Genomic DNA, 25,167 nt, shown 5'->3' on the forward strand with positions numbered 1-25,167 from the left:
TATAGTATGCAGTATACAGTGTGCAGTATGTAGTATATAGTATGCAGTATGCAGTATGCAGTATGTAGTATATAGTATGCAGTATGCAGTGTGCAGTATGTAGTATGCAGTATGTAGTATGTAGTATGTAGTATGCAGTATTTAGTATGCAGTATGTAGTATGCGGTATGCAGTATTTAGTATGCAGTATGTAGTATGCAATATGTAGTATGCAGTATGTAGTATGCAGTATGTAGTATGCAGTATGCAGTATGTAGTATATAGTATGCAGTATGCAGTATGTAGTATATAGTATGCAGTATGCAGTGTGCAGTATGTAGTATGCAGTATGTAGTATGTAGTATGTAGTATGCAGTGTGCAGTGTGCAGTATGTAGTATGCAGTATGTAGTATGCAGTATGCAGTATGTAGTATGCAGTATGTAGTATGCAGTATATAGTATGCAGTGTGCAGTATATAGTATGCAGTATGCAGTGTGCAGTGTGCAGTATGTAGTATGCAGTATGTAGTATGCGGTATGTAGTATGCAGTATGCAGTATGTAGTATGCAGTATGTAGTATGCAGTATGTAGTATGCAGTATGTAGTATGCAGTATGCAGTGTGCAGTATGTAGTATGCAGTATGCAGTATGTAGTATGCAGTATGTAGTGTGCAGTATGTAGTATGTAGTATGCAGTATGCAGTGTGCAGTGTGCAGTATGTAGTATGCAGTATGCAGTATGCAGTATGCAGTATGTAGTATGCAGTATGCAGTATGTAGTATGCAGTATGCAGTGTGCAGTGAGCAGTATATAGTATGCAGTATGCAGTGTGCAGTGTGCAGTATGTAGTGTGCAGTGTGCAGTATGTAGTATGCAGTATGCAGTATGTAGTATGTAGTATGCAGTATGCAGTGTGCAGTGAGCAGTATATAGTATGCAGTATGCAGTGTGCAGTATGTAGTATGCAGTATGCAGTATGTAGTATGCAGTATGTAGTGTGCAGTATGTAGTATGTAGTATGCAGTATGCAGTGTGCAGTGTGCAGTATGTAGTATGCAGTATGCAGTATGCAGTATGCAGTATGTAGTATGCAGTATGCAGTATGCAGTATGCAGTATGCAGTGTGCAGTATATAGTATGCAGTATGCAGTGTGCAGTGTGCAGTATGTAGTGTGCAGTGTGCAGTATGCAGTATGTAGTATGCAGTATGCAGCATGTAGTATGTAGTATGCAGTATGTAGTATGCAGTATGTAGTATGCGGTATGTAGTATGCAGTATGCAGTATGTAGTATGCAGTATGCAGTATGCAGTGTGCAGTATGCAGTGTGCAGTATGTAGTATGCAGTATGTAGTATGCAGTATGCAGTATGCGGTATGCAGTATGCAGTATGCAGTATGCAGTATGCAGTATGCAGTGTGCAGTATGTAGTATGCGGTATATAGTATGTAGTATGCGGTATGTAGTATGTAGTATGCAGTATGTAGTATGTGGTTTCGAACACAGCCTCGGAGCTTTCCAACGATACCGGTCATGACAGACTTCAGTAAATAGACGAAGCTCGGCATGTTGCGGAACGCTAATTTTTTGGTAAATTCTGGCGAAAACGTACTGCCGCGAGTAAACGAAATGTAATAAAATAAACATTTTAATTCATGTTTTCAACGTTTTCTTTAAAGCAGGTTTAAAGAACACATGTTGAAGGAGTAGACTGGCCGTTACCTTCATCGCAGCTCTCTCCGTGCTTGGATGGATCCGAGCAGATGTGGCAGAATCTGCCCTGGAATCCTGAGTGACAGCTGCATGAGCCGTTGCCATGGATACCGTCGAAGCACTGCACAGTGGAAACACGGATTTAAAAACGTGCCAGTTGATGATGCGATTAAAGCGCAGCTTCGGGGTTTCTCACCTTTCCTTTGTCGTAGCAGGGATGCTGGAATCCTCCGACACACGGTTTACAATCTGGGCCGAAGAACCCTTCGCAGCACTCGGCCACCTGTTCAACACGTCACACGCTGATTAACACAAAGACGCTGAACGCTGTGAAAGTCAGTCAAGGGCGAGACCCCCAGCTGACCGCTGGAAGCTGAGCTCAGCGTGTGTTTATCACAGGTCCGGGAAAGGAGTATTCAACCTCTGAGTGGTTTAAAATGTGCTTTAGCAATCAGCATGTTTCTGTAGCCCAGAGATACTCACTGAGCGGCTCCTCGAGCTCTAATTGGCGGCTCGCACTAGCATAGTAGCTTATAACAATATGCTAACAATAACAATACATTTTTTTAAATAACATACAGCGAATACTGCACAGTATTAAGTATTTTTATTAATTTGCATTAAGGCTTATTGCTGTTTCCTAAAGGGGGAACTGTTAAACCTGGCAACGCAGCCCGCTTAAACCACCTCACACTTGACCGCAGAGCACGCTAGCTCCTTTAGCCAGCACACACTAGCTCCTTTAGCCAGCACACACTAGCTCCTTTAGCCAGCACACGCTAGCTCCTTTAGCCAGCACACGCTAGCTCCTTTAGCCAGCACACACTAGCTCCTTTAGCCAGAGCACGCTAGCTCCTTTAGCCAGCACACACTAGCTCCTTTAGCCAGCAAACACTAGCTCCTTTAGCCAGCACACGCTAGCTCCTTTAGACAGAGCACGCTAGCTCCTTTAGACAGAGCACGCTAGCTCCTTTAGCCAGAGCACGCTAGCTCCTTTAGCCAGCGCACACTAGCTCCTTTAGCCAGAGCATGCTAGCTCCTTTAGCCAGAGCATGCTAGCTCCTTTAGCCAGAGCACGCTAGCTCCTTTAGCCAGCGCACGCTAGCTCCTTTAGCCAGAGCATGCTAGCTCCTTTAGCGAGAGGCAAGGCAAGGCAATTTTATTTATAGAGCACAATAGGAGGGTTTCACTTGACGTCACTTCCGTATTTTTCTAAGCGCGCGAACCCAGGTGGTGGGCAACCTGAGCTGGAGCCCATTGAAAACACTGTGTTTTGTCTGCCACTTTTTGCCCTAAATGCCTCAGTTCTGTGCCGTTTTTGGATGTAGCAATCGGTCTAACCGAGAGAAGGGAAAGGGTTACTATCGAGTACCTAAGGTAATCGCCCATAGAGGTGAGAAATGGAAAAAAACTCACAGAACAAAAAAAGTGGATAGCTAACCTACGTTTACAGACTGGAGGAGCTGAATCTGCAAATGCTCGTGTCTGCGGTGACCACTTCGTCAAAGGTATGTGCGAAATCTAACGGTTTAGTAGTAAGTATTATGTTGTTAAATGCCAATCAACAGTAATGTAATACGGGCTACGTTTGCGCTTTGTTTTGAAGGCTGCCCCAGCGCGTTGTTAGCTACTGTCAGTGGACTGGGCTCCGACGGTCAAGCTGGGTTACCCAAACACAGAGCTAAGACACCGTCATCGGTGTTTCATGCGATCTCTGAGCGTGGTTGATCTAAACAAAACAAATTTGTCACGTCGTCACAATCTTCACGTTTCAGTAGTATCCACGAAGTGCTTAAGTGCTAACAGCGCACATTAGCTCCCAGGTTCTTGACAACAGAATCGCTCTCTCTCTCTGCCTTGTGCATTAGGCTAACAAAGACACAATGTCAGCATTTGGATATTTGGATCTCGGCATTTTATCAAAACATGAATGCCAACATTCACAGCTCGGCATTCAACATGTTAGGTTCTGCTTTACTGCCCAGCCCTGCACTACACACTGCATTTTCCCCTGGGATAATGCACCATAAACAACACAGAACACAAACTTACCCTGGCCAACACCAAAACACAATCATTCTGTAGACGTTTTACTCCGAGTTTGCCGATCCATCCGCTGTGGTAATAGTTGTATGCCTCCAAACTTTTGTGGGCCTTCATCTGTTGCTTGGTGTAGTGAGACGTCTGGAGAACCAGGTAGCTCGTCATGTCCACAGCCTCTATTTTCGGCAAATCGTTCCGGTTTTGCGAAAATTCGGACATTTTCATTAAGTATGTGTCACGCCCAATGTATTTCTCAACTAACGCCAAATACCTTTTCCCTATGTGCCGGCTCCAAACCACTACAATATTCACTCATCTCCATATTCTCCATGTTGTTGCTATGCTGTAGTCAAGCTTCCTGCCCACCAGCTGAAATTCGCGCGCTCCCGTGATGACGTAACTGAAACCCTCCTATTCTTACACAGGGCAATTCAAAGTGCCTCACAGCTACACAAAATCACAAGAAGGCAATAAAATAATTAAAAATAAATACAAATAATCAATAAATCAATAAATCAAATATAAATAAATAAATAAATAAATAATAAAATAAATTAAATAAAAAAAGCACGCTAGCTCCTTTAGCCAGCGCGAGATGCAGGCACCATGGATCGGTTTTTAATTAAAAAAGGGCAAAAACCAGCACAGAAACCAGCACAGAAACCATGCTCATCCTGAATGTCTCACTATGATTACAACAACAAACAGATACAACATGAAGAAAGTCGAGCACATGCACGCCAGCTTCTGCTCATCCCAGTATTAAGGTAAACGTGGTCTGAATTGAAAATGTATTGGCTGTGTTGTTTCTTTTTTTGTGGCATGTTTTATATGTAGAAATGCAGATTTGCAAAAAGGGGACTTTAGTGTTGTGGTAAAAGTGGCTCTAACCTTGATTTTGCTCTGCCAATGGGGCTCTTGTGAAATAAATAGTTAGTATATTATAGTATATATAGAGTTCATTTAAGTGGAAACTCGCACCCTCACCTGTTTGGTGACGTTGCAGTACTTGGCGCAGCCCTTACTGAGTGTTTGCCTGAGGGGACTCGAGGTGTACTCGCAGCCCATCTGATGAGTCTCCTGAAGAAAACAGAATAACAGGTCGCTCTGTATGCGAGTCTAACGTGTGCACACATCGTTTAGAATTTACTTTATAGAGAAAAACAGCAAACAGATGAGCGATAACAATAATCCAATTTACCATTTCAGTGCTGCCCTCTGGACATCGAGTCAGGTGGAGGAAACTGCAGTGAAGGCACGGACCCTGAGAACAAATAAACCAACACTCAGACTTTGCTTTTAGCTGGTGACAAATGAAATGAAAAGCCTCATAACGTAGCACATTTCAAACGGACTGAAGTGCTTTCCATTCAAGATGTGACTGTAAATGTGCTTTATTTCTACAGCCCTTTACAGACGATCCTTACGGTGTACCAAAGTGCTTTACAGCAGGTAATAAATTTATTTATTTATTTATTTATTGAATTCATTCATTTCATTAAAACAATTAAAACAATAATTTGCACACAACCATTCATATTTGTATGCCCACATAATATGTAAACCCATAGATGCGCAACACCCATTTATACGTTGTATGCACACTTAATTTTTGCAATTTAAAATAAATAAATAAATAAATAAATAAATATTTGCATGTATATAGTAAAACAAAATGAAAGGCAGCAGAAAGAAGATTTAAATCTTATATTATCTGCCCCTGATTTCAAAATATATAAAGAGAAGAAGAAGTAAAAACAAATAAAAACAATAAAAGAACAGTGAAAGCAATAAAATACAACAAAATCGAATAAGATAAAATAAGATAAGTGTCATCATGCTACTGGGTATTAAAGCCATCCTAAATAAGCAGGTTTTTAGCCTGGATCTGAAGAGGCCCAGGTCAGAAATAAGACGCAGCTGGACGGGGGGCTTATTCCAGAGCCTGGGGGCAGCTTTGGGAAAAGGCTCGCTCACCCCAGGGTTTGTATTCTGACCTGGGCACTTCCAGCAGAAACTGATCTGCTGACCTCAGAGCTCTACCAGGACTGTTAAAAGCTCAGATAAATACGACGGGGCGAGGCCGTTAAGAGCTTTAAAAACACACATTAAGAGTTTAAAATCAGTTCTGTAAAGGACAGGAAGCCGATGGAGGGAGTTCAGAACAGGAGTGATGTGCACACGTCTGTTGGTGTTGGTTAAAGACGGGCAGCAGCGTTCTGCAGCAGCTGAAGGCGGCTGAGAGAAGACTGGGAGACGCCCACATAAAGAGCATTAAAACAGTCTGACCTTCAACTTATCAGGGCACGGATGGCTTTCTCAAGGTCATGACCACTTAAACACATTTTAACTTTGGCCAGGAGACGCAGCTGGAGAAAACCAGTCCCGACGACGTTGTTCATTTGTTTGTCCGATCTCAGGTCAAAGGTCAAAGGTCACTCCCAGATTTCTGACGGTTGAACTGAGGTGCCAAAGCCGGCCGTCACAGTGTCCCCAAACACAATGCATTCAGTTCTGTCATCATTTGGTTGGTTTATCTTATTAATGAAAACTTAGTCATATTCAAATGGATTATTAAGACCTATTATCACTGTATAAACCTTAATATTTCCTCTCAGATTAAAGTTTTTTACCCAATTCCCCTTTAATTTATGGACCATTGAATGGCTTTTTAAATGCTTCCTCTTAGAGGAAAGTTTATCCATGTTTATCATTCATTATATCAACAGTTCTGTTATTAGCTATATTTTTAAATGCCTCCTCTTAGAGGAAACTTTATCCATGTTTGTTAGCTTTTGTTAGTTTACTGAAATTACCTGTTATAGTTATACCAATCCTACTATTAGCTAAAATTACCTGATTGATGTTTTTATTTACCTGTATTTCTGTGTTGTATTTTTTCTGTATTTCTGTATGTCTTTATGTAAAGCACATTGAGTTGCCTGTGGTATGAAATGCGCTATATAAATAAAGATTGATTGATTGATTTAAATGGAGAAAATTTTGGGCCAACCACTGCTTAAAGGCGGGGTAGGGGATCTTTTTCTGGAACATTTTTTTACATATTGCTTGAAATACTCTTCACACCCCCATTGCAACCAATTAATTAAAAGTTTTGACACAAAAATGAAAAGTTTTAGTGGCCTCTAGAACGAACAATCTAGGAAAAACAGTATCCAATCATACTGAAAGACCGTTAACAATGATTGGATTCTGATGCCGTCTATCAAACTGCAATCTGCCCCTCCTTCCCCCTCCTTCCCCCTGTGCACGTACCCTGCTCCGTGAACATCCAGAAGCTTGGCAGGAAGCTAAACTAGAGCCAGCTTGGCTAGCACCTAGCATTATTAAACGTATAGTTAGCATATACTAAATACGGCAACGATCGATGCTTGCTGTCAGAACAGCGCTCGTGCACCTTCGTGCGCGTTCATGTACTCTAGAGGCGTGCCTTCGGGGGGAAAGTGAAGAAAAGGGTTGGGACTTTTTACCTGTGTATTTTCAAAATGCAGCTTCGCTGGACTCAAAATCCAGCATCTCCTACCCTACCTTTAATATCAGCAACACAATTAAACAAAGAACATTGAGCACTGTTACTATTTGGCTTCAATGGTAGATAAATGTGTAAATCGTCTGCAGAACAGTGGATAGAAAGGTTGTGCCTGGCTATAACTGACCCAAGTGGTAGCATGTATAAAGAGAAGAGGATTAAAGTAAGAAAATAGAGAGCAAATGATGAGTATTTGAGCAGCTGCCTTTAAGCAGCTGTGTTTAAATCAGCTTCAGACACAGAGAAAACCCTCGTTTGCTTTGACCTCCGTGTCTCACCACAGTGATTTTGCTCTCAGTGACATCACAGCGGTGAGGCAGGATGGGAAGGATGGAGGGCGGATACAGCAGCCCGTCGATCATGTGTATGATCCCGTTGGACGCCACAATGTTCGTGCTCGCCAGGCGAACGCCCTTCTCACCCAGCACGATCGCGCCCTGCGGGGGTCCAGAGAAGGAAAAGTGTTTTAGAAGAATGACAACAAAACGCAGGAGAACCAGTGAGACATACTCACGTCATCAGACACGGAGATGGTGATCAACTGATTGGCCATCGTTCGAATGTGAGGAAGAGCGGCCAACTCGTCACCTGAAAGCTACAGACAGAAAAAAAGAATCGCAGTAAAAATCTCTCAGCTTTTAAATCCCAAGTGGGACGACATTCTGATGGTGGATGTAAATGTAAATGCATGAACAGTGATGGGGGAGATCGGTTTCTTACCGCCGCCTTGGAGAAAACATGGTGCCTCAGCATTTCCTGAAGTTTATATTTGGCCTGTAAGCGAAGAAAAATGTCATTAAAAAAATAATGATCTGCCAAGAAATACTTTCATTTAATTGAATTAACTAAACTATCTTTTATTTTTTTTTCTTGGAGCCAATATGAATAATCTTGTTATTTGACAGGATTATTCAAAGTTCACCGTTATCCTCCACTTTGTCTACATTTGGGAGGACAGTGTACAAATCCATGCACATCTTCTTCTTTAAATGTTGAGTTCTTTTACAGACGAGTTCAGATGTGTCCCCGTTCACAGATTATTTTAATCTTTTCATTATATGTTCTGTAGATGATGAAATATTCAAAGTCTTTGCAATTTTTTTTTACATCGCTGAATATTTTTCTCAAAATTGTTCCACAATTTGTAGAGGTTTTTTTTTTTTTTTAAACCCATCTCAGCTCCTGAGAGACTCTGCCTCTCTAAGGTGCTCTTTCTAAACCCATTTGTGTTCCTGACCCGTTTGAAATGATCCTGATTGGCTGAAACGTGTTAGTGCCACTTATTTTTCCAGCTTTTTGTTGCTCCTGTCCCAATATTTCTGAGACGCGTTGCTGCCGTCAGATTAAAGATTAACTCATATTTTCCATTAAACAGTTAAACGTCTCACTTTCCACATCTGACATGTTTCCTATGTTCTGTTGTGAATAAAATGTTGGTTTGTGAGATTTGGAAATCATTGCATTCTGTTTTGTTTTTTACATTTTACCCATCTTTTTTGGAGCTGGGGTTGTATGTTTATATGTTGGTTGTCATTGTTCTTTGCTGGACTTCCTTATTTATTTCCTCTGTGCACAGCTATGATGGTCAGAAAAAGAAGTCAACATGTCCTAATTTATCTATTTTGCTATAAAACAAACAAACAAGGACTTAAATTAAAGATAAAGTGTCAGAAGATAATCAATTAATAATTAATTAAAATAATTCAGTGTTTTGGGAGCATCACTGCAGCCCCGTTCTAACACTATTTTAGATTAAACATTTAAACGTAATTAAAAATAATTAATTCCTCTGTGCACAGTTATGATGGTCAGAAAAAGAAGTCCACATGTCCTAACTTATCTATTTTGCTATAAAAAACAAACAAGGACTTAAATTAAAGATAAAAAGTGTCAGAGGATAATTAATTCTGGCTATTCAACCGTTTTTTGGGAGCATCCCTTATGGACTCTGTATCGTTCTAACACTATTGCAGATTACACATCCATTATTAAACATTTAAACTGTAATGTATTCAGTGAAAAGGCTTTTAAGTATGTCTCTGAAAGTATATCAAGGATTTATTTTCAGCCAAAGAACAGACGTTGGGTTTTTATTTTCACTTTATTGCATTTCCTACAAATACAATTAATTTTGTAGATCTTCAGTCCTGCTGAGGACATTAAAACTAAAGTTTAAACTCCATTTTGGAAGGACAGAATAGCTCCTGTTTCATAAGTATTTGTTTAATTATTACCCCCAATTTATCAGGCGTATGTGAATTATTCCGCACAAAACGTTTTCATGACTGAAATCTAGATTCAACTTATAGATCCAGACATTTCTCCAAAAAAAGACTGCCGTCTTCCTTTTGTTCTCAGACTGAACGGCTTATTTTGTTCTCCAGAGAGCTCAGACTGAGTGAGACTCTTTCTTCTCTCTGAACAGATGGCAGAACCAGAATGAAATGTATGTTTTTGTTTTGTGCTGCTGTTTTTCCGGCCTGTTTGAGTTACAAAGCATGGGACAAACAGGTCAACTGAAAGCATCAAAAAGCAGCTGTTTGATGGCGGACTCGGTGACATAATGGGGCATGAACCCAAGCTCTCTGTGGCAGAACTACATCTGAGCTGACAGAAGCCAACTTAGGTATTTGTCCAGTGATGGAGAACCAGAGGAAATGGAAGTAAAGCATCATTACGTACTGCTCGTAACAATAAATCAGGCTAAGAATTGCTGGCAGCGTGACGCCTTTGGAGGTGACGCTGCACACAAGTCGAATGCTGATTGGTTGAAAGTTAGACGACAGCTGTGCTGGACAATCATCATTTAACACTCGACTGTGCGACACACAACGTCTCAATGAACTGATATGCCATCTTTTATTGTATTGAGCTTGTATTCTTTATTAATAAGATTATTTTATTCAATATTAGTATTACTAAGGGCCTGAGCATTTATTCTGTTTTTGAGCAATTGTTTCTAATACAAATGTATTAAATTCCCCTATTTAAATCTTTAAATGCCGTTTTCTCAAAATCAGTTTTTTGTATTTTTCCAGTATCAATATCTCAGCCTATGGAGCACCTACTAACACCAAACTTTCCAGTTATACACTTAGCAGTATTCTGAAGATATTTACAGAAGGATTTGTTGATAAATCATTCCTGGCCTGATTTATGTGACATTATAATTTTTAAAAAATGGCGAAAATTCTATGTTTTTTAGGCTATGGACAGTATATTTTGATTTCCAAGGAAATGAAAGCAGATATCCTGAAATCCCTCTGTAATTTACTTTTCATTTAGTGTGTATTTCTGAGTTTATCATATGTTCAGATCTATCTTCCGGAAAATGTATGCAAATTTGTGCATATTTAATGAGATTATGCTGAATTTGCATAATTAAACATACACATTTCTTTAACAATTTGTTTAACAGCTGTTTGTGTTACATTAGATTTAAATTTAAATTAGAATCCAAGTTATTTTACTCTGTAATAGGTGCCGGGTTAGCTCAGCTGCAGGGGCACAGGTGGAGCACAATGAGGCTGATTATCACGTCTAACATGTTTATTCATCTTTTAAACCAACACTTATTTTCACAGACCACCAAGTTTAGAGTAAGTTGAATAGCTTATGTTACCTTTTCACTAAATATTTGTTAATTACCTTAAATAACCGACTGTGTGTTCTCCTTTAAGGTTTTGAGCGTCTGAGCTACTCTAAGTTGGGTGAATACTCACAAAATGTTTTAAATGATGCACTAAAAGCAAGTCGAGGACAAAATTTCTGAAATTTCAGCTACAAATCACTCAGTGTTTCTCACTCAGATGGTTAAATCTACCAACAACAGGTTACAGGAGCCTGAGGAGAAGGTTGTAATATCTTTCAGGGAATGCACACTGACATCATTCAGCATGTAGAGGATGCTGCCGTCTCGGGCTCGGTCCACAGCCTCGTTGGTGGGGACGAACACAGTGAGAGGTCCTGGTCCTCGGAGAGGAGGCGGCGACCCAGAGTTCTATGAAAATAAACACACGTCTGTTATTTCAAATTAACTTTAAGTTTTTATATTTTCTGAAATAAGCTTTTATTTCACATTTTAACTAGGGCTGGGCAACGATTAAAATGTTTAATCTAATTAATCGCGCGATTTCCCTGATTAATCACGATTAATCGCATTTGTACGCAGAATCCAAAAATGAATCCAAAAGTAGCGTATAGCTTTTAGCATTTAGCTTTATTTTAAATGTGCTGCCATATGAATGAAAGTGCCATAACATTTGTTGTGCAAACACACTTTTAACATCAGCATCTTTCTGTAGTTTTTATGTAGAAGCCTCGCTCCACTGTCTGTTTCCTTGAATGACTTGCTGCTATCAGTTGTGTGTTTTGCCTTTAAGTGATATTTTAGACTGGAACTACTACGCTGAGAAGACAATTCAACTTGGCAGTAAATGCAGGAGTTTTTTTTAACATTTATTTTGAAATACGTGCTTTTATGTTGAAACCAGTAAAACAGGAAGTAGCGCCGGTTAGCTCCGTTAGCTTCACACCTGTAGCGGTGATGTTAGCTGCTAGTTTATCTTTATTTTATTCCTCCATGCTTCGTGGTGTTTGCTGTAACTGTGTAAATGTGATGCATTCAACAGACTTTTACAATAATAAAACCTGCGTTAATGCGCCATAAAATATTTATCGGCGTTAAATAATTAACAAGTTAACGCGATAATAACGAGTTAAGTCGCCCAGCCCTAGTAATAACAAAATTAATAGTACACGTGTCCAGGGACCAATAAGGCACTGGCTTAAGTATTAGCTCATTTTACTTTGTGCAGATTGTTCTATTCATACACCGAGAAAACAAAAATACTCACATCAACCAACGACAGGAAGCGGTTGAATTTTCCATCCTTCGTCAGAATCTCCCCAATTGTTTTGTCCGCGAACTTGACAAAAGAAACAGGATGAATAAACCCCTTTCATACACTAAATAACGGTAAAATAAGCTTAGTTAGGGGTAAATGTTCTTTTGTTGTGTTAAAGTTTGGCAGAGACTCTGTAACTTACCTGCTCATCACGTGGCGGACTGGAAAAGGCTGCGATTCCGATTGGCCGGTCGATGATGTGGATGATGCCGTTGGCTGCTGGCAGGTCTGACTGGAGGATGGTGTACGATTTACTGGGGTCGTCCATCAGGATGAACCTCTGCAAGGACAACAGAACGACCAGAACGTTGGGAGATTTAGTGATAAAATCCAACTTTATAAACATAAAAACTGCTTTTTTTCATTCCAAACTGCAGACGTCTCTGTGGATGCTTCACACCAGGTCTGACATTAGTGGACAAGTGGGAGGATAAACCTTAAAAAACAGCTCTTTACAGGCATGTACACTTCGATATGTCAAATTAAATAGATTAAACCTATAAAATTCATACAAATGATTCATATTTTTAGTTTATAATTAAGCCAAAACTAAGAAAACACACGAGTCCAGGTGTGAAAGTGTGATATGTTCTTTGATTCAATGCTGCCCGTTTCTTATTTCCTGAGCAGCGAGAATCAAACGGGCCTGAGCAGTGAGATTCAAACGGGCCTGAGCAGCGAGATTCAAACGGGCCTGAGCAGCGAGATTCAAACGGGCCTGAGCAGCGAGATTCAAAGAGGCCTGAGCAGCGAGATTCAAACGGGCCTGAGCAGCGAGATTCAAAGAGGCCTGAGCAGCGAGATTCAAAGAGGCCTGAGCAGCGAGATTCAAAGAGGCCTGAGCAGCGAGATTCAAACGGGCCTGAGCAGCGAGATTCAAACGGGCCTGAGCAGCGAGATTCAAACGGGCCTGAGCAGCGAGATTCAAACGGGCCTGAGCAGCGAGATTCAAACGGGCCTGAGCAGCGAGATTCAAAGAGGCCTGAGCAGCGAGATTCAAAGAGGCCTGAGCAGCGAGATTCAAACGGGCCTGAGCAGCGAGATTCAAACGGGCCTGAGCAGCGAGATTCAAACGGGCCTGAGCAGTGAGATTCAAACGGGCCTGAGCAGCGAGATTCAAAGAGGCCTGAGCAGCGAGATTCAAAGAGGCCTGAGCAGTGAGATTCAAAGAGGCCTGAGCAGCGAGATTCAAACGGGCCTGAGCAGTGAGATTCAAAGAGGCCTGAGCAGTGAGATTCAAACGGGCCTGAGCAGCGAGATTCAAACGGGCCTGAGCAGTGAGATTCAAAGAGGCCTGAGCAGTGAGATTCAAACGGGCCTGAGCAGCGAGATTCAAACAGGCCTGAGCAGCGAGATTCAAAGAGGCCTGAGCAGCGAGATTCAAACGGGCCTGAGCAGCGAGATTCAAACAGGCCTGAGCAGCGAGATTCAAAGAGGCCTGAGCAGCGAGATTCAAAGAGGCCTGAGCAGCGAGATTCAAACGGGCCTGAGCAGTGAGATTCAAAGAGGCCTGAGCAGCGAGATTCAAACGGGCCTGAGCAGCAAGATTCAAAGAGGCCTGAGCAGCAAGATTCAAAGAGGCCTGAGCAGTGAGATTCAAACGGGCCTGAGCAGCAAGATTCAAAGAGGCCTGAGCAGCGAGATTCAAAAAGGCCTGAGCAGCAAGATTCAAAGAGGCCTGAGCAGCAAGATTCAAAAAGGCCTGAGCAGCGAGATTCAAACGGGCCTGAGCAGCAAGATTCAAAGAGGCCTGAGCAGCGAGATTCAAAAAGGCCTGAGCAGCAAGATTCAAACGGGCCTGAGCAGCAAGATTCAAAAAGGCCTGAGCAGCAAGATTCAAAAAGGCCTGAGCAGCAAGATTCAAAGAGGCCTGAGCAGCAAGATTCAAAGAGGCCTGAGCAGCAAGATTCAAAAAGGCCTGAGCAGCAAGATTCAAAAAGGCCTGAGCAGCAAGATTCAAAGAGGCCTGAGCAGCAAGATTCAAAAAGGCCTGAGCAGCAAGATTCAAAAAGGCCTGAGCAGCAAGATTCAAAGAGGCCTGAGCAGCAAGATTCAAAGAGGCCTGAGCAGCGAGATTCAAAGAGGCCTGAGCAGCGAGATTCAAACGGGCCTGAGCAGCGAGATTCAAACAGGCCTGAGCAGCGAGATTCAAAGAGGCCTGAGCAGCGAGATTCAAACAGGCCTGAGCAGCGAGATTCAAACAGGCCTGAGCAGCGAGATTCAAAGAGGCCTGAGCAGCGAGATTCAAAAAGGCCTGAGCAGCGAGATTCAAACGGGCCTGAGCAGCAAGATTCAAAGAGGCCTGAGCAGCGAGACTCAAACAGGCCTGAGCAGCGAGATTCAAAGAGGCCTGAGCAGCGAGATTCAAAGAGGCCTGAGCAGCGAGATTCAAAAAGGCCTGAGCAGCAAGATTCAAAAAGGCCTGAGCAGCAAGATTCAAAGAGGCCTGAGCAGCGAGATTCAAACGGGCCTGAGCAGCAAGATTCAAAGAGGCCTGAGCAGCAAGATTCAAAAAGGCCTGAGCAGCAAGATTCAAAAAGGCCTGAGCAGCAAGATTCAAAGAGGCCTGAGCAGCAAGATTCAAAAAGGCCTGAGCAGCAAGATTCAAAAAGGCCTGAGCAGCAAGATTCAAAGAGGCCTGAGCAGCAAGATTCAAAGAGGCCTGAGCAGCGAGATTCAAAGAGGCCTGAGCAGCGAGATTCAAACGGGCCTGAGCAGCGAGATTCAAACAGGCCTGAGCAGCGAGATTCAAAGAGGCCTGAGCAGCGAGATTCAAAAAGGCCTGAGCAGCGAGATTCAAACAGGCCTGAGCAGCGAGATTCAAACGGGCCTGAGCAGCGAGATTCAAACGGGCCTGAGCAGCGAGATTCAAAGAGGCCTGAGCAGCGAGATTCAAACGGGCCTGAGCAGCGAGATTCAAACGGGCCTGAGCAGCGAGATTCAAAGAGGCCTGAGCAGCGAGATTCAAAAAGGCCTGAGCAGCGAGATTCAAAAAGGCCTGAGCAGCAAGATTCAAAAAGGCCTGAGCAGCAAGATTCAAAGAGGCCTGAGCAGCAAGATTCAAAGAGGCCTGAGCAGCAAGATTCAAAGAGGCCTGAGCAGCGAGATTCAAAGAGGCCTGAGCAGCGAGATTCAAATGGGCCTGAGCAGCGAGATTCAAACAGGCCTGAGCAGCGAGATTCAAACGGGCCTGAGCAGCGAGATTCAAAGAGGCCTGAGCAGCAAGATTCAAACGGGCCTGAGCAGCAAGATTCAAAGAGGCCTGAGCAGCAAGACTCAAAAAGGCCTGAGCAGCGAGATTCAAACAGGCCTGAGCAGCGAGATTCAAAGAGGCCTGAGCAGCGAGATTCAAACGGGCCTGAGCAGCGAGATTCAAACGGGCCTGAGCAGCAAGATTCAAACAGGCCTGAGCAGCGAGATTCAAAGAGGCCTGAGCAGCGAGATTCAAAGAGGCCTGAGCAGCGAGATTCAAACAGGCCTGAGCAGCGAGACTCAAACAGGCCTGAGCAGCGAGATTCAAACGGGCCTGAGCAGCGAGACTCAAACGGGCCTGAGCAGCGAGACTCAAACGGGCCTGAGCAGCGAGATTCAAACGGGCCTGAGCAGCGAGACTCAAACGGGCCTGAGCATCTCTGCAGTGTGCACAATGAGAAGTTAAAAATCTTCTGTCTGGATCATCAGCAGCCGGTGTGCCTCGTCTGTCGAGAGTCAAAAAATCCACAACAAGCACAACTTCAGGCCCATCAATGAGGTTGCACAAGAGCAGCGAGAGGAGCTGCAGAAGTGCCCGAAGCCTGTGAAAGTGAAAAGTGAAAGTCCAGGCCCAGCAGACGGAGAGGCAGATGAGGGAGGAGTTCAGGAAGCTTCACCGGTTTCTGCAGCAGGAGGAGGAGGCCAGAGTAGCTGCTCTGCAGAGGGAGGAGCAGCAGAAGAGTGGGATGATGCAGGAGAGGATTCGGGCACTGAGCAGAGACATAGCAGCTCTCTCAGACACCATCAGAGCCACAGAGGAGGATCTGAGATCTAAAGACATTTCATTCATCCTCAGCTTTCAGGCCGCAGCCAGAAGAGTGCAGCAGCGCTCCCTGCTGGACGATCCACGGCCAGTCTCCGGAGCTCTAATAGATGTAGCCAAACACCTGGGTAACCTGACCCTCAACATCTGGAACAAGATGAAGCAGACGCTGTCCTACAGCCCTGTGGTTCTGGATCCCAACACTGCCGACCCAGAGCTCGTAGTTTCCCCCGATCAGAGCAGCGTGCGGGCCGGAAAGCGAAGGCGGCTTCCCAAAAACCCGGAGAGGGAGAGATTCCCCTGCTCCGTCCTGGGCTGCGAGGGGTTTACGTCGGGGACTCACAGCTGGGACGTGGACGTCAGAGACAACGAAGACTGGGAGCTGGGTTTGCTGGGGGAGGACATCCAGCTGGAGGGACGCCTGCAGTCCCAGCTGTGGAGGATTTTGTTCTCCAATGGTAAGCTCAAAGCATTCTCTCCATCAGACCCAGAGAAGGTTCTCCGGCTGGAGAGGAACGTGCGCAAAATCAGAGTTCAACTGGACTTCAAAGGCGGGAAGTTGTCTTTCCTCGATCAGGACACCAGAAGCCAAATACACGCCTTCAGGAACACGCTGTTTCCTTACATTTACACTGAGAATACACACCCACTGAGGATCCTGCACAGGTCTGTGTCACGGTGGGACAGCAAAGTGTGAGGGTTCACAAATATGATGCCAGCTTTGGAGCGAATATTACACACCTTATTGGTCGCCTCTAAAGCATCTTTTTTATATATATATATTAGGGCTAGGCAACGATTAACATGTTTAATCTAATTAATCACACGATTTCCCTGATTAATCGCGATTAATCGCATTTGTACGCAGAATCCAAAAATGAATCCAAAAGTAGCGTATAGCTTTTAGCATTTAGCTTTATTTTAAATGTGCTGCCATATGAATGAAAGTGCCATAACATTTGTTGTGCAAACACACTTTTAACATCAGCATCTTTCTGTAGTTTTTATGTAGAAGCCTCGCTCCACTGTCTGTTTCCTTGAATGACTTGCTGCTATCAGTTGTGTGTTTTGCCTTTAAGTGATATTTTAGACTGGAACTACTACGCTGAGAAGACAATTCAACTTGGCAGTGTTTACAGATGACTTTGGTTCTGTCGACTCCGCCGTCTGGAAGAACTTTAACATGAAAATGGCCGAGTAAAAGTTCCGTACCCTTCTCCATGTTTGGTGGATCCGCCGATTACTTTCTTTTCCTGTTCCACAGCAGACAGCAGCAGACTTTTACAAAATAAAAGCCTGTGAGCAGCAGACCTTTACAAAATAAAAGCCTGTGAGCAACAGACTTTTACAAAATAAAAGCCTGTGAGCAACAGACTTTTCGAATCCTGCATCGGACGGCCCTGTGCTGCGTGTTGTTCCCCCTCTCTCTGCCTCCTGCTTCCTGTCTCTCTGAACTTTCCATTAAAGACTCAAAAAAAAAATCATTTAAAAAGAATAAAACTGCGTTAATGCGCAATAAAATATTTATCGCTGTTAAATAATTAGTCAGTTAACGCGATAATAAGTTAACTCGCCCAGCCCTAATATATATATATATATATATATATATATATATATATATATATACACACACACACACACACACACACACACAGCCCTATAAATCCCTTTATTTTTTTCCCAAATTCCGTTTTACATTTTTGGGAATCCTGTTAATTTTTTTACTCTTATTTTACTACAAACAACAGTGTGTTTTTAATGTAAACGACTAAAATGTACACAAAGTAAATGGGGGAGGGTCTCAGCCTGTGGAAGGGGGCTTGTTGTGCCACCCAGATTTGCTTCCCTCGGTGCAGTTTTCTCCAGACATACGTTCCTCTTCCACACATTTCAGTCGAATTCCACGTTAAAAAATAGATTCCGTTTTAATCGTCCAATTCCGTGATCGCGGAAATCATACGGCCCTGAATATATTCTTTATGCCGTCCAGTCATTTAAAAATCTGAATTAAGTCTCAAACAGAAAAACTGTTTGTACTGATAAATGTTTTTAACACAATTTCCAAAGAAATGGAAGAAGTTATTTTCCTGTTTCTATATTGTTTGAGCAAATTTAATCATAGAGTTTCAAGCTACGAGGTTTTCTAAGTACCTGAAAACTAAAGAAAGAGCAGAAAGTAAAGCAGCAAACACTCCTGCCATGACATAGCAGAGCAGGATTTCACGCTTTCATTTGCACATTAAACCAATAAATCAAAATGTACTTTTGTTGGCTGTTAAACTTGGGCTCAAAGTTTCAGAGTTTAAGCTACATAAACAAACCAGAGATACCAGCATGTGGGGCTTTTCTGTTTAAGGTGGTGGGTCATAGTAAAGCAGAGATTAGATTATAAGCTGCACTGTTCTGTATTTCTAATTTTATTCTTTTATGTTATTGTTGAGTGTTGTACTTTGTACAGTCAAATTCCTTGTTTGTTTACTCAAACCTGGCCAATAAAGCTGATTCTGATGAGGCGGAGGGATACGGCACCACGCTGCTGTCTCTTTGCTTACTTTGTGTGATGGAATCGTTTTGGGGAGAAAAGTCATTTTCTTTAGTTGTTGATTTTTCTGAAGCAGTTATTTTTTTCTCTGGTTTTATTCTGATTGTGTGAAACAATAAAAATTAAGTTTAAAAAATATTTCATGAACTGTTTTTGTTGCATCTTTAATTATCCAGATAGAGAGAAATTAAAAGCATTTAATAATACAGAACTGAGTTAAGTTATGAGACACCTTTCATTTGTTTATATGAGGCAGAACCAGAGTTAGTTCAGTTCTGAGCAGCTTTAAAGTGAATATCTGCAGATGTTTCCATGGTAACAGCTGCAGAGATTCACTGAAACATGTTCCAACATGAACATAAACCCAGAATCTGAGTCAGAACCAGAGTTAGTTCAGTTCTGAGCAGCTTTAAAGTGAATATCTGCAGATGTTTCCATGGTAACAGCTGCAGAGATTCACTGAAACATGTTCCAACATGAACATAAACCCAGAATCTGAGTCAGAACCAGAGTTAGTTCAGTTCTGAGCAGCTTTAAAGTGAATATCTGCAGATGTTTCCATGGTAACAGCTGCAGAGATTCACTGAAACATGTTCCAACATGAACATAAACCCAGAATCTGAGGCAGAACCAGAGTTAGTTCAGTTCTGAGCAGCTTTAAAGTTAATATCTGCTCTGAGCTCCTTTCTCCTCCAGCACAGCCTGAACCCTCTCAGACGAGCTTTCTGTCCTTTCTTTAAGGAGTCTTCAGGAATAGTTCTCCAGGCTTCTTGAAGGACATCCCAAAGCTCTTCTTTGGATGTGGGCTGCCTTTTGTTCCGTTCTCTGCCAACATGATCCCACACTGCTTCAGTAATGTTGAGCTCCGGGCTCTGGGGAGGATTCATCCCTCCATCAGACCTGCTGCCACTGATTTTCAGCCCACTTCTTGTGTCCTTTGGCACAGCTCAGCCTTTTCTCCCCGTTTCCCTTCCTTAAGAACGGCTTCTTGACAGCCACCCTTCCATGGAGCCCATTTCTGATGAGGCTTGGGCCAACAGCAGATGGATCAGCTGAAGGTCCAGATGCATCTCTCAGCTCCTGTGTCAGGTCTTTGCTGGATGTTTTCCTCTTTCTTAAGGACATCACTTTCAGATCCTGTCCATCTGCTGGAGATAGTTCTTTAGGCCTGACACTTCTTCTTCTGTCCTCCACTTGTCCAGTTTCCTCAAATGTTTTAAGGACACACTGCACACCATGCTGAGATATGCCAAGTTTTCAGCTAACAGCTCTTTGGGAATCACCTTGTTGCTGCAGAAATCCTGTTTTCTGTCTGTCACACTGTGTTATCTTTGCTGTTTTTCACACATGCAGCTAAAGAAATGGGAACAAATCTTAATTCCAGCCTAAAACCCACAAAGAGCTTCTAGATGATTCATTTCTGGTGGCATAAAACAGTTTAATCATTTCATTTATATTAATTGTTCCATAATTAGTCATTAGATTATATCTTATATTCCTTTTTTAAGCTTTAAATTGAATCTTATTTACTTTTTCTTGATGTTGTATAACATATAATTCTTATTATTCTCTGTTTTTTTCTACTTTTAGACGTGATAACATTAATTTTTTTGGGATTAGGATTTTTTTTAAACTGAATTTCATATATTAATTTGACTCTTTTGGTAACTGAAAGCAGTTTTAACATAAATGTACAACAAAGTTGAAACTATGAAGCTGTTTTTCACAGATGCAGCTAAAGAAATGGGAACAAATGATGTGTCTCTGTGACAGGCTGCTGGGAACAAAGTGCCTAAAGATCCAGTTTAAAACGGCTTCTTTGCTAAGTTGGACACAACACTGGTTCACCCCTTGAGTTAGGAGCCTTTTTCCTGCCTGAATGCTTCATAACTCAGAGTTAAGTGGCTTAATGAAGAAAAACTGGACTGAAAATGAGGAAAAAAAGCAGAAAATGTCCAAAGAAAAACGTTGAAAGACCTTCAGAAAGTGTTGAAACTATTGCTGAAGATCACTTAAGCTGCTTGGATGCAAAATATAAAATAAAAGGTGTCTCGTGACCAAAATGCTTCAAAAACCACATAAAATACTTAATATGGCTGTCAAAATCATACAAATGTAGTTGGAAATTAATAGCTATACAAGAAATTATAATTAAATGTCTGTTTCTGTTCATTTTGGGCCACTATTTGAGTAAATTAATGTAAAAATGACTCCAAATCTCATCTATGTTACTGAATTTTATTCCTGTTTGGTGATATAAAGTCCTGTTTTTCACATTCACTGGAGGTGAATGTGTGACAGGCTGCTGGGAACAAAGTGCCTAAAGATCCAGTTTAAAACGGCTTCTTTGCTAAGTTGGACACAACACTGGTTCATCCCTTGAGTTAGGAGCCTTTTTCCTGCCTGAATGGTTCACAGCTCAGAGTTAAGTGGCTTAACAAAGAGAAAACACATTCCTCTGAAGATCCTCAGGTACAAGGACTGGACTGAAGATGAGGGAAGAAGCAGAGAAACTCTGAAAGAGCTTCAGGAAGCTGCAGAACTGCTGATCAGGATCAAGTCTGATTCCTGAGAAGTAAAATATAAAGAAATGACGAGTGGAACTTTGCAAAGAGAGCAGCATGAAGATGTTTTACCTGGTTGGTTTTGACCCTCATCATTCCTCCTCCCAGCAGGTAGAAGTCTTGTCCCTGCAGAGAACTGTAGAGGTGCTGACCCAGGATCAGGTGGTGCGTGCACACCACCTCCTCGTTAACACCCTGCAGAGACGGCGTCGTTGGAAAGATCAGGATTCATCAAAGTACTCATCAATCAAGAGTGTCACAGTAAAGTTTGCTACAGTTTGTTCTGACGTCCCTGGTTTTATCTTCCATCCCTTTTTAATCAGGTTTGAGCACATTATGGAACAGTCTAACAGAGGAAACAAAAACCTGTACAAGTATGGTGAAGTTTAAAATAATGTTCAAAAGAAAGGTGATGAAAGGTGAAATACCAGGAGGAGAGTGACTGATGCCCGAAAACCTATTGTATTAACTATTGGTAGTTTTATTTATTTTTATTTTATTATTATTATTATTATATATATATTTTTTTTTTTTAACTACTACTACTACTCTTTCTGCTACAACTACCACTACTGATGTAGTATGATGTGACATGTTCTCTATATATATATGTTTTTTTAAATTTATTATTATTATTTTATTTTTTCTTAATATATACGGATTTTGTGTATATATATATATATATATATATATATATATATATGTGTGTGTGTATACATATGTATGTATGTATATGCACATGTATATTCTGTGGGGAGAGGGGTGTAGGGTTGGAGTTTGTCTGGGCCTGTCTGTGTCTCTGTCCTGTGTTTGTGTTGAGAGTTATTGTAGTGAATTGTGTTTTTATGTTTGTTTTGTTGTGAATTTTGTGATTGTTTTGTTGTGAGCGGGTTGGAATATTAAAAGCAAAGCTTCCTCCATCCCCTTTTCAAATTGTTGTGTTGTAGCTAATTGTGAAACTCTATTCTGTATACAAATTTGAAATAAATAAACAAACAAACAAACAAACAAAACAATGTTTGATCATTAGTCAGCCAACCAACACATCTGGCAACCTTTCTGTTGGGGACATTTTCCCACAACAGTTTTTAGTGCTCTTGATTGCTGCTTCCTGCTTCTGAAGAGTGCAGACGTGTCTCTGCTTCCTCCTGCTGCTTATCGCTTTATTTGCTTTTAAATCATTTTACTTCTTTCCACAAGTCTTGGATTTAATTTTATTCTTTTTCTTTTAAGTGAACCAAGACTTTTTAAAATCATTTTTATTCTTTTTACATCTTATCTGACGAGCCAGCGACTATAATCCTTTCAACATGCCCTGTGAAAGCTGTCGGATATATCAACAAGAAATTTGGGCGCTACAAGAAAGGATTTTTGCCTTAGAAACTGAAATGGGACTTCATGAAACGTTCCCAATGGAATCCAGTGGTAAGAAGTCCACATTTACTTCCAAAGGAAAAGGTGAAAAAACTGCTACCTCCAACTTAAAGCTAAATGATACTGTGTCTTTTCCAAGACTCTGTAAAGGCACGTATGATGGACTTGGTGCAAAGCCGAAGAATCGTCAAACTGTTGGTATCAACAGAGAATATGTAACATCACCCGGAATAAAGTTAACAAACAGATTTTTACCACTGTCAGAGCCAAATGTGACTGAGTGTAACAGACAGAGAGACGGTACAAAGCAGCAGATGGACAGAGAAACTGTGCCGAGTGTCAAGGTCAAAGATACTCTTGTGCTTGGAGACGGAGCCATATCTAATATAAAGATAAAGAGAATGGTTACATGCAGCTATCCAAGTGCCACTGTCTCTGACATCACAAGATTACTACCAGAGGTACTGGCAAAACACCAAGGGGTGAAACAGCTGATTGTGCACGTGGGTGCAGTGGACATCAGAGAGAATCAGTCTGAAATCTTAAAAAAAGACTTTGAGAAACTGTTTGAGAGTCTTGATAAAGTGACAATACCAACATTCATAAGTGGACCTCTCCCAAACATCGACAGGAGGATCAACAAATTCAGCCGGCTGCTTCAGTTGAACACATGGCTGTCCAAAGTGTGTGAGTCCAGAGGACCTCATTTCATCGAGAACTTTAATCTTTTCTGGCAAAGAGATGATCTCTTTCAAAGAAAAGGCCCACACCTGAACAGAGGTGGAGTGAGACGACTGACGGATAATCTTCTCCACGCTCTGAGGCATCAGAAGGGGCCAGGACCAGGACCAGGACCAGGACCAGGACCAGGACCAGGACCAGGACCGGGTCCTGTGCTGCCGCAGAGAGAGAAGACGAGCCAGAGAAGAGCTCCTGCCTCGCCACCCAAGGACCCAGCAAAGGATTCAGCCACAGCAGCCACAGCAGCACCTCCAGCATCCCGAACACAGGATTCAGCAGCTCCACCATCGCCTTCACCACGGGCCTCCCAACAGGCCTGGGACCCACCTGCTGCATCTACACCCTCCAGAGATGTTTCACCATCGTTCTCTTCTCCACCGTCACCCAGGAGACTTCATGATCACCTTGAAAGCTTGGTGAAATCGGGGATTAAAATGGTTCCTCTCACGCCAAACATGGCAAGATCAAGAATTCTATCCTCAAAGAAGCATCGAGCCCCTCTCCCTCCCCAGCCTACTCCATCGACCAAAGCCCCCCCAGCATGGCCCCCACCACCGGTGCCCACAGCTGTCATTTCCAACAGCGTCAATGCTGTTGTCTAGGACGCTAAGGGCCTCTGAGTTGGTAAACACCATCTCAACCAGAGGTCCAAGGATGGAGTGAAGAGAGGGACAATCAGACTGTCCAATCAGAGAAATCTGATCCATATCCCTTGCAAGAACACAGCATCCAGTTCAACTATAATTAATCTCAAACACGCAGTACTCAATGTCAGATCTTTAAGTAACAAATCATTCCTAATTAATAGTTTTATTTCCTCTCACAATCTTGATTTTATGTTTTTAACTGAGACGTGGCTCGACAAAAACACAGCAAATGCAGTCCTGATTGAGTCTAGTCCACCTCACCTCAATTTTGTGTCTGAAACACGAGAAAACCAGAGGGGTGGGGGTGTTTGTGCCATGTTCAGGGACAATATACCCACCCACAAGTTGTCATTTGGGTTTTTTTCATCATTTGAGTATGTGTCATTCAAAATGGAGATAAAACAATCTTCCATACTTTATATCACCATTTATAAACCTCCACAGAATTGTTTTATTGATGATTTTACTGAACTACTTTCAATTGTGTGCACTGCTTTTGACTGTTTAGTCATAACAGGGGACTTGAATGTGCATGTGGACGTAGCGCATAACAAGCAAGCTAAAGAGCTCACTGCTGTCCTTGAAATGTTTGGTCTAACTCAGCATGTGACTGAGCCCACCCACAACAGAGGGCACACTCTAGATGTGCTCATTTCAAGGGGTGTTGTTATTTCAAACGTGAATGTCGTCGATGTTGCTTTATCTGATCATTTCTGTGTTTTCTTCGACCTATCTACTTTACCCAAAACACCAGCCGGGTCTGCAGTTGTTCAGGGAAGACTCATAAATGACAAAACAGGGACACAGTTTATGGAAATGATTAGGTTTGAGAACACCCTGTGTTCTGGTGTTGATGATCTGTTGAACTCTTACACATCAAGTCTCTTAAATGTTTTGGATACCATTGCTCCTGTCAAGGTTAGAATGGTTAAAAGTAGGCAAAGGGCGCCATGGAGGAAAGAAGAGTCTGTCAGGGCACAGAAAAGGGAGTGCCGGAGAGCCGAGTCAAAGCTCCAGGTTCATTATGACTTACAAAGAAAAGCTATGTGTGTTCAACCAGACTTTGCGTAGAACAAGGGAGAGTTATTTT

At 42.2% G+C, this 25,167-nt stretch overlaps 1 protein-coding gene across 1 annotated transcript in view; it reads right to left on the reverse strand.

The window, feature by feature from the left end:
* stab1 (stabilin 1) overlaps nucleotides 1-25,167 on the reverse strand; it is a 175,137-nt gene that overhangs the window by 116,497 nt on the left and 33,473 nt on the right. Inside the window, exons 12-22 of the mRNA XM_075460052.1 lie at nucleotides 21,388-21,510; nucleotides 12,337-12,474; nucleotides 12,144-12,215; nucleotides 11,174-11,287; nucleotides 8,008-8,061; nucleotides 7,802-7,882; nucleotides 7,566-7,724; nucleotides 4,939-5,001; nucleotides 4,725-4,817; nucleotides 1,891-1,977; nucleotides 1,704-1,815 (exon numbers count right to left, since the gene is read on the reverse strand). Of these exons, the coding sequence (XP_075316167.1) occupies nucleotides 1,704-1,815; nucleotides 1,891-1,977; nucleotides 4,725-4,817; nucleotides 4,939-5,001; nucleotides 7,566-7,724; nucleotides 7,802-7,882; nucleotides 8,008-8,061; nucleotides 11,174-11,287; nucleotides 12,144-12,215; nucleotides 12,337-12,474; nucleotides 21,388-21,510 (1,096 nt within the window). The remainder of the gene's footprint in view (nucleotides 1-1,703; nucleotides 1,816-1,890; nucleotides 1,978-4,724; nucleotides 4,818-4,938; nucleotides 5,002-7,565; nucleotides 7,725-7,801; nucleotides 7,883-8,007; nucleotides 8,062-11,173; nucleotides 11,288-12,143; nucleotides 12,216-12,336; nucleotides 12,475-21,387; nucleotides 21,511-25,167) is intronic.

Source organism: Odontesthes bonariensis, chromosome 3, assembly GCF_027942865.1.
Source record: "Odontesthes bonariensis isolate fOdoBon6 chromosome 3, fOdoBon6.hap1, whole genome shotgun sequence".
NCBI classification, from domain to species: domain Eukaryota; kingdom Metazoa; phylum Chordata; class Actinopteri; order Atheriniformes; family Atherinopsidae; genus Odontesthes; species Odontesthes bonariensis.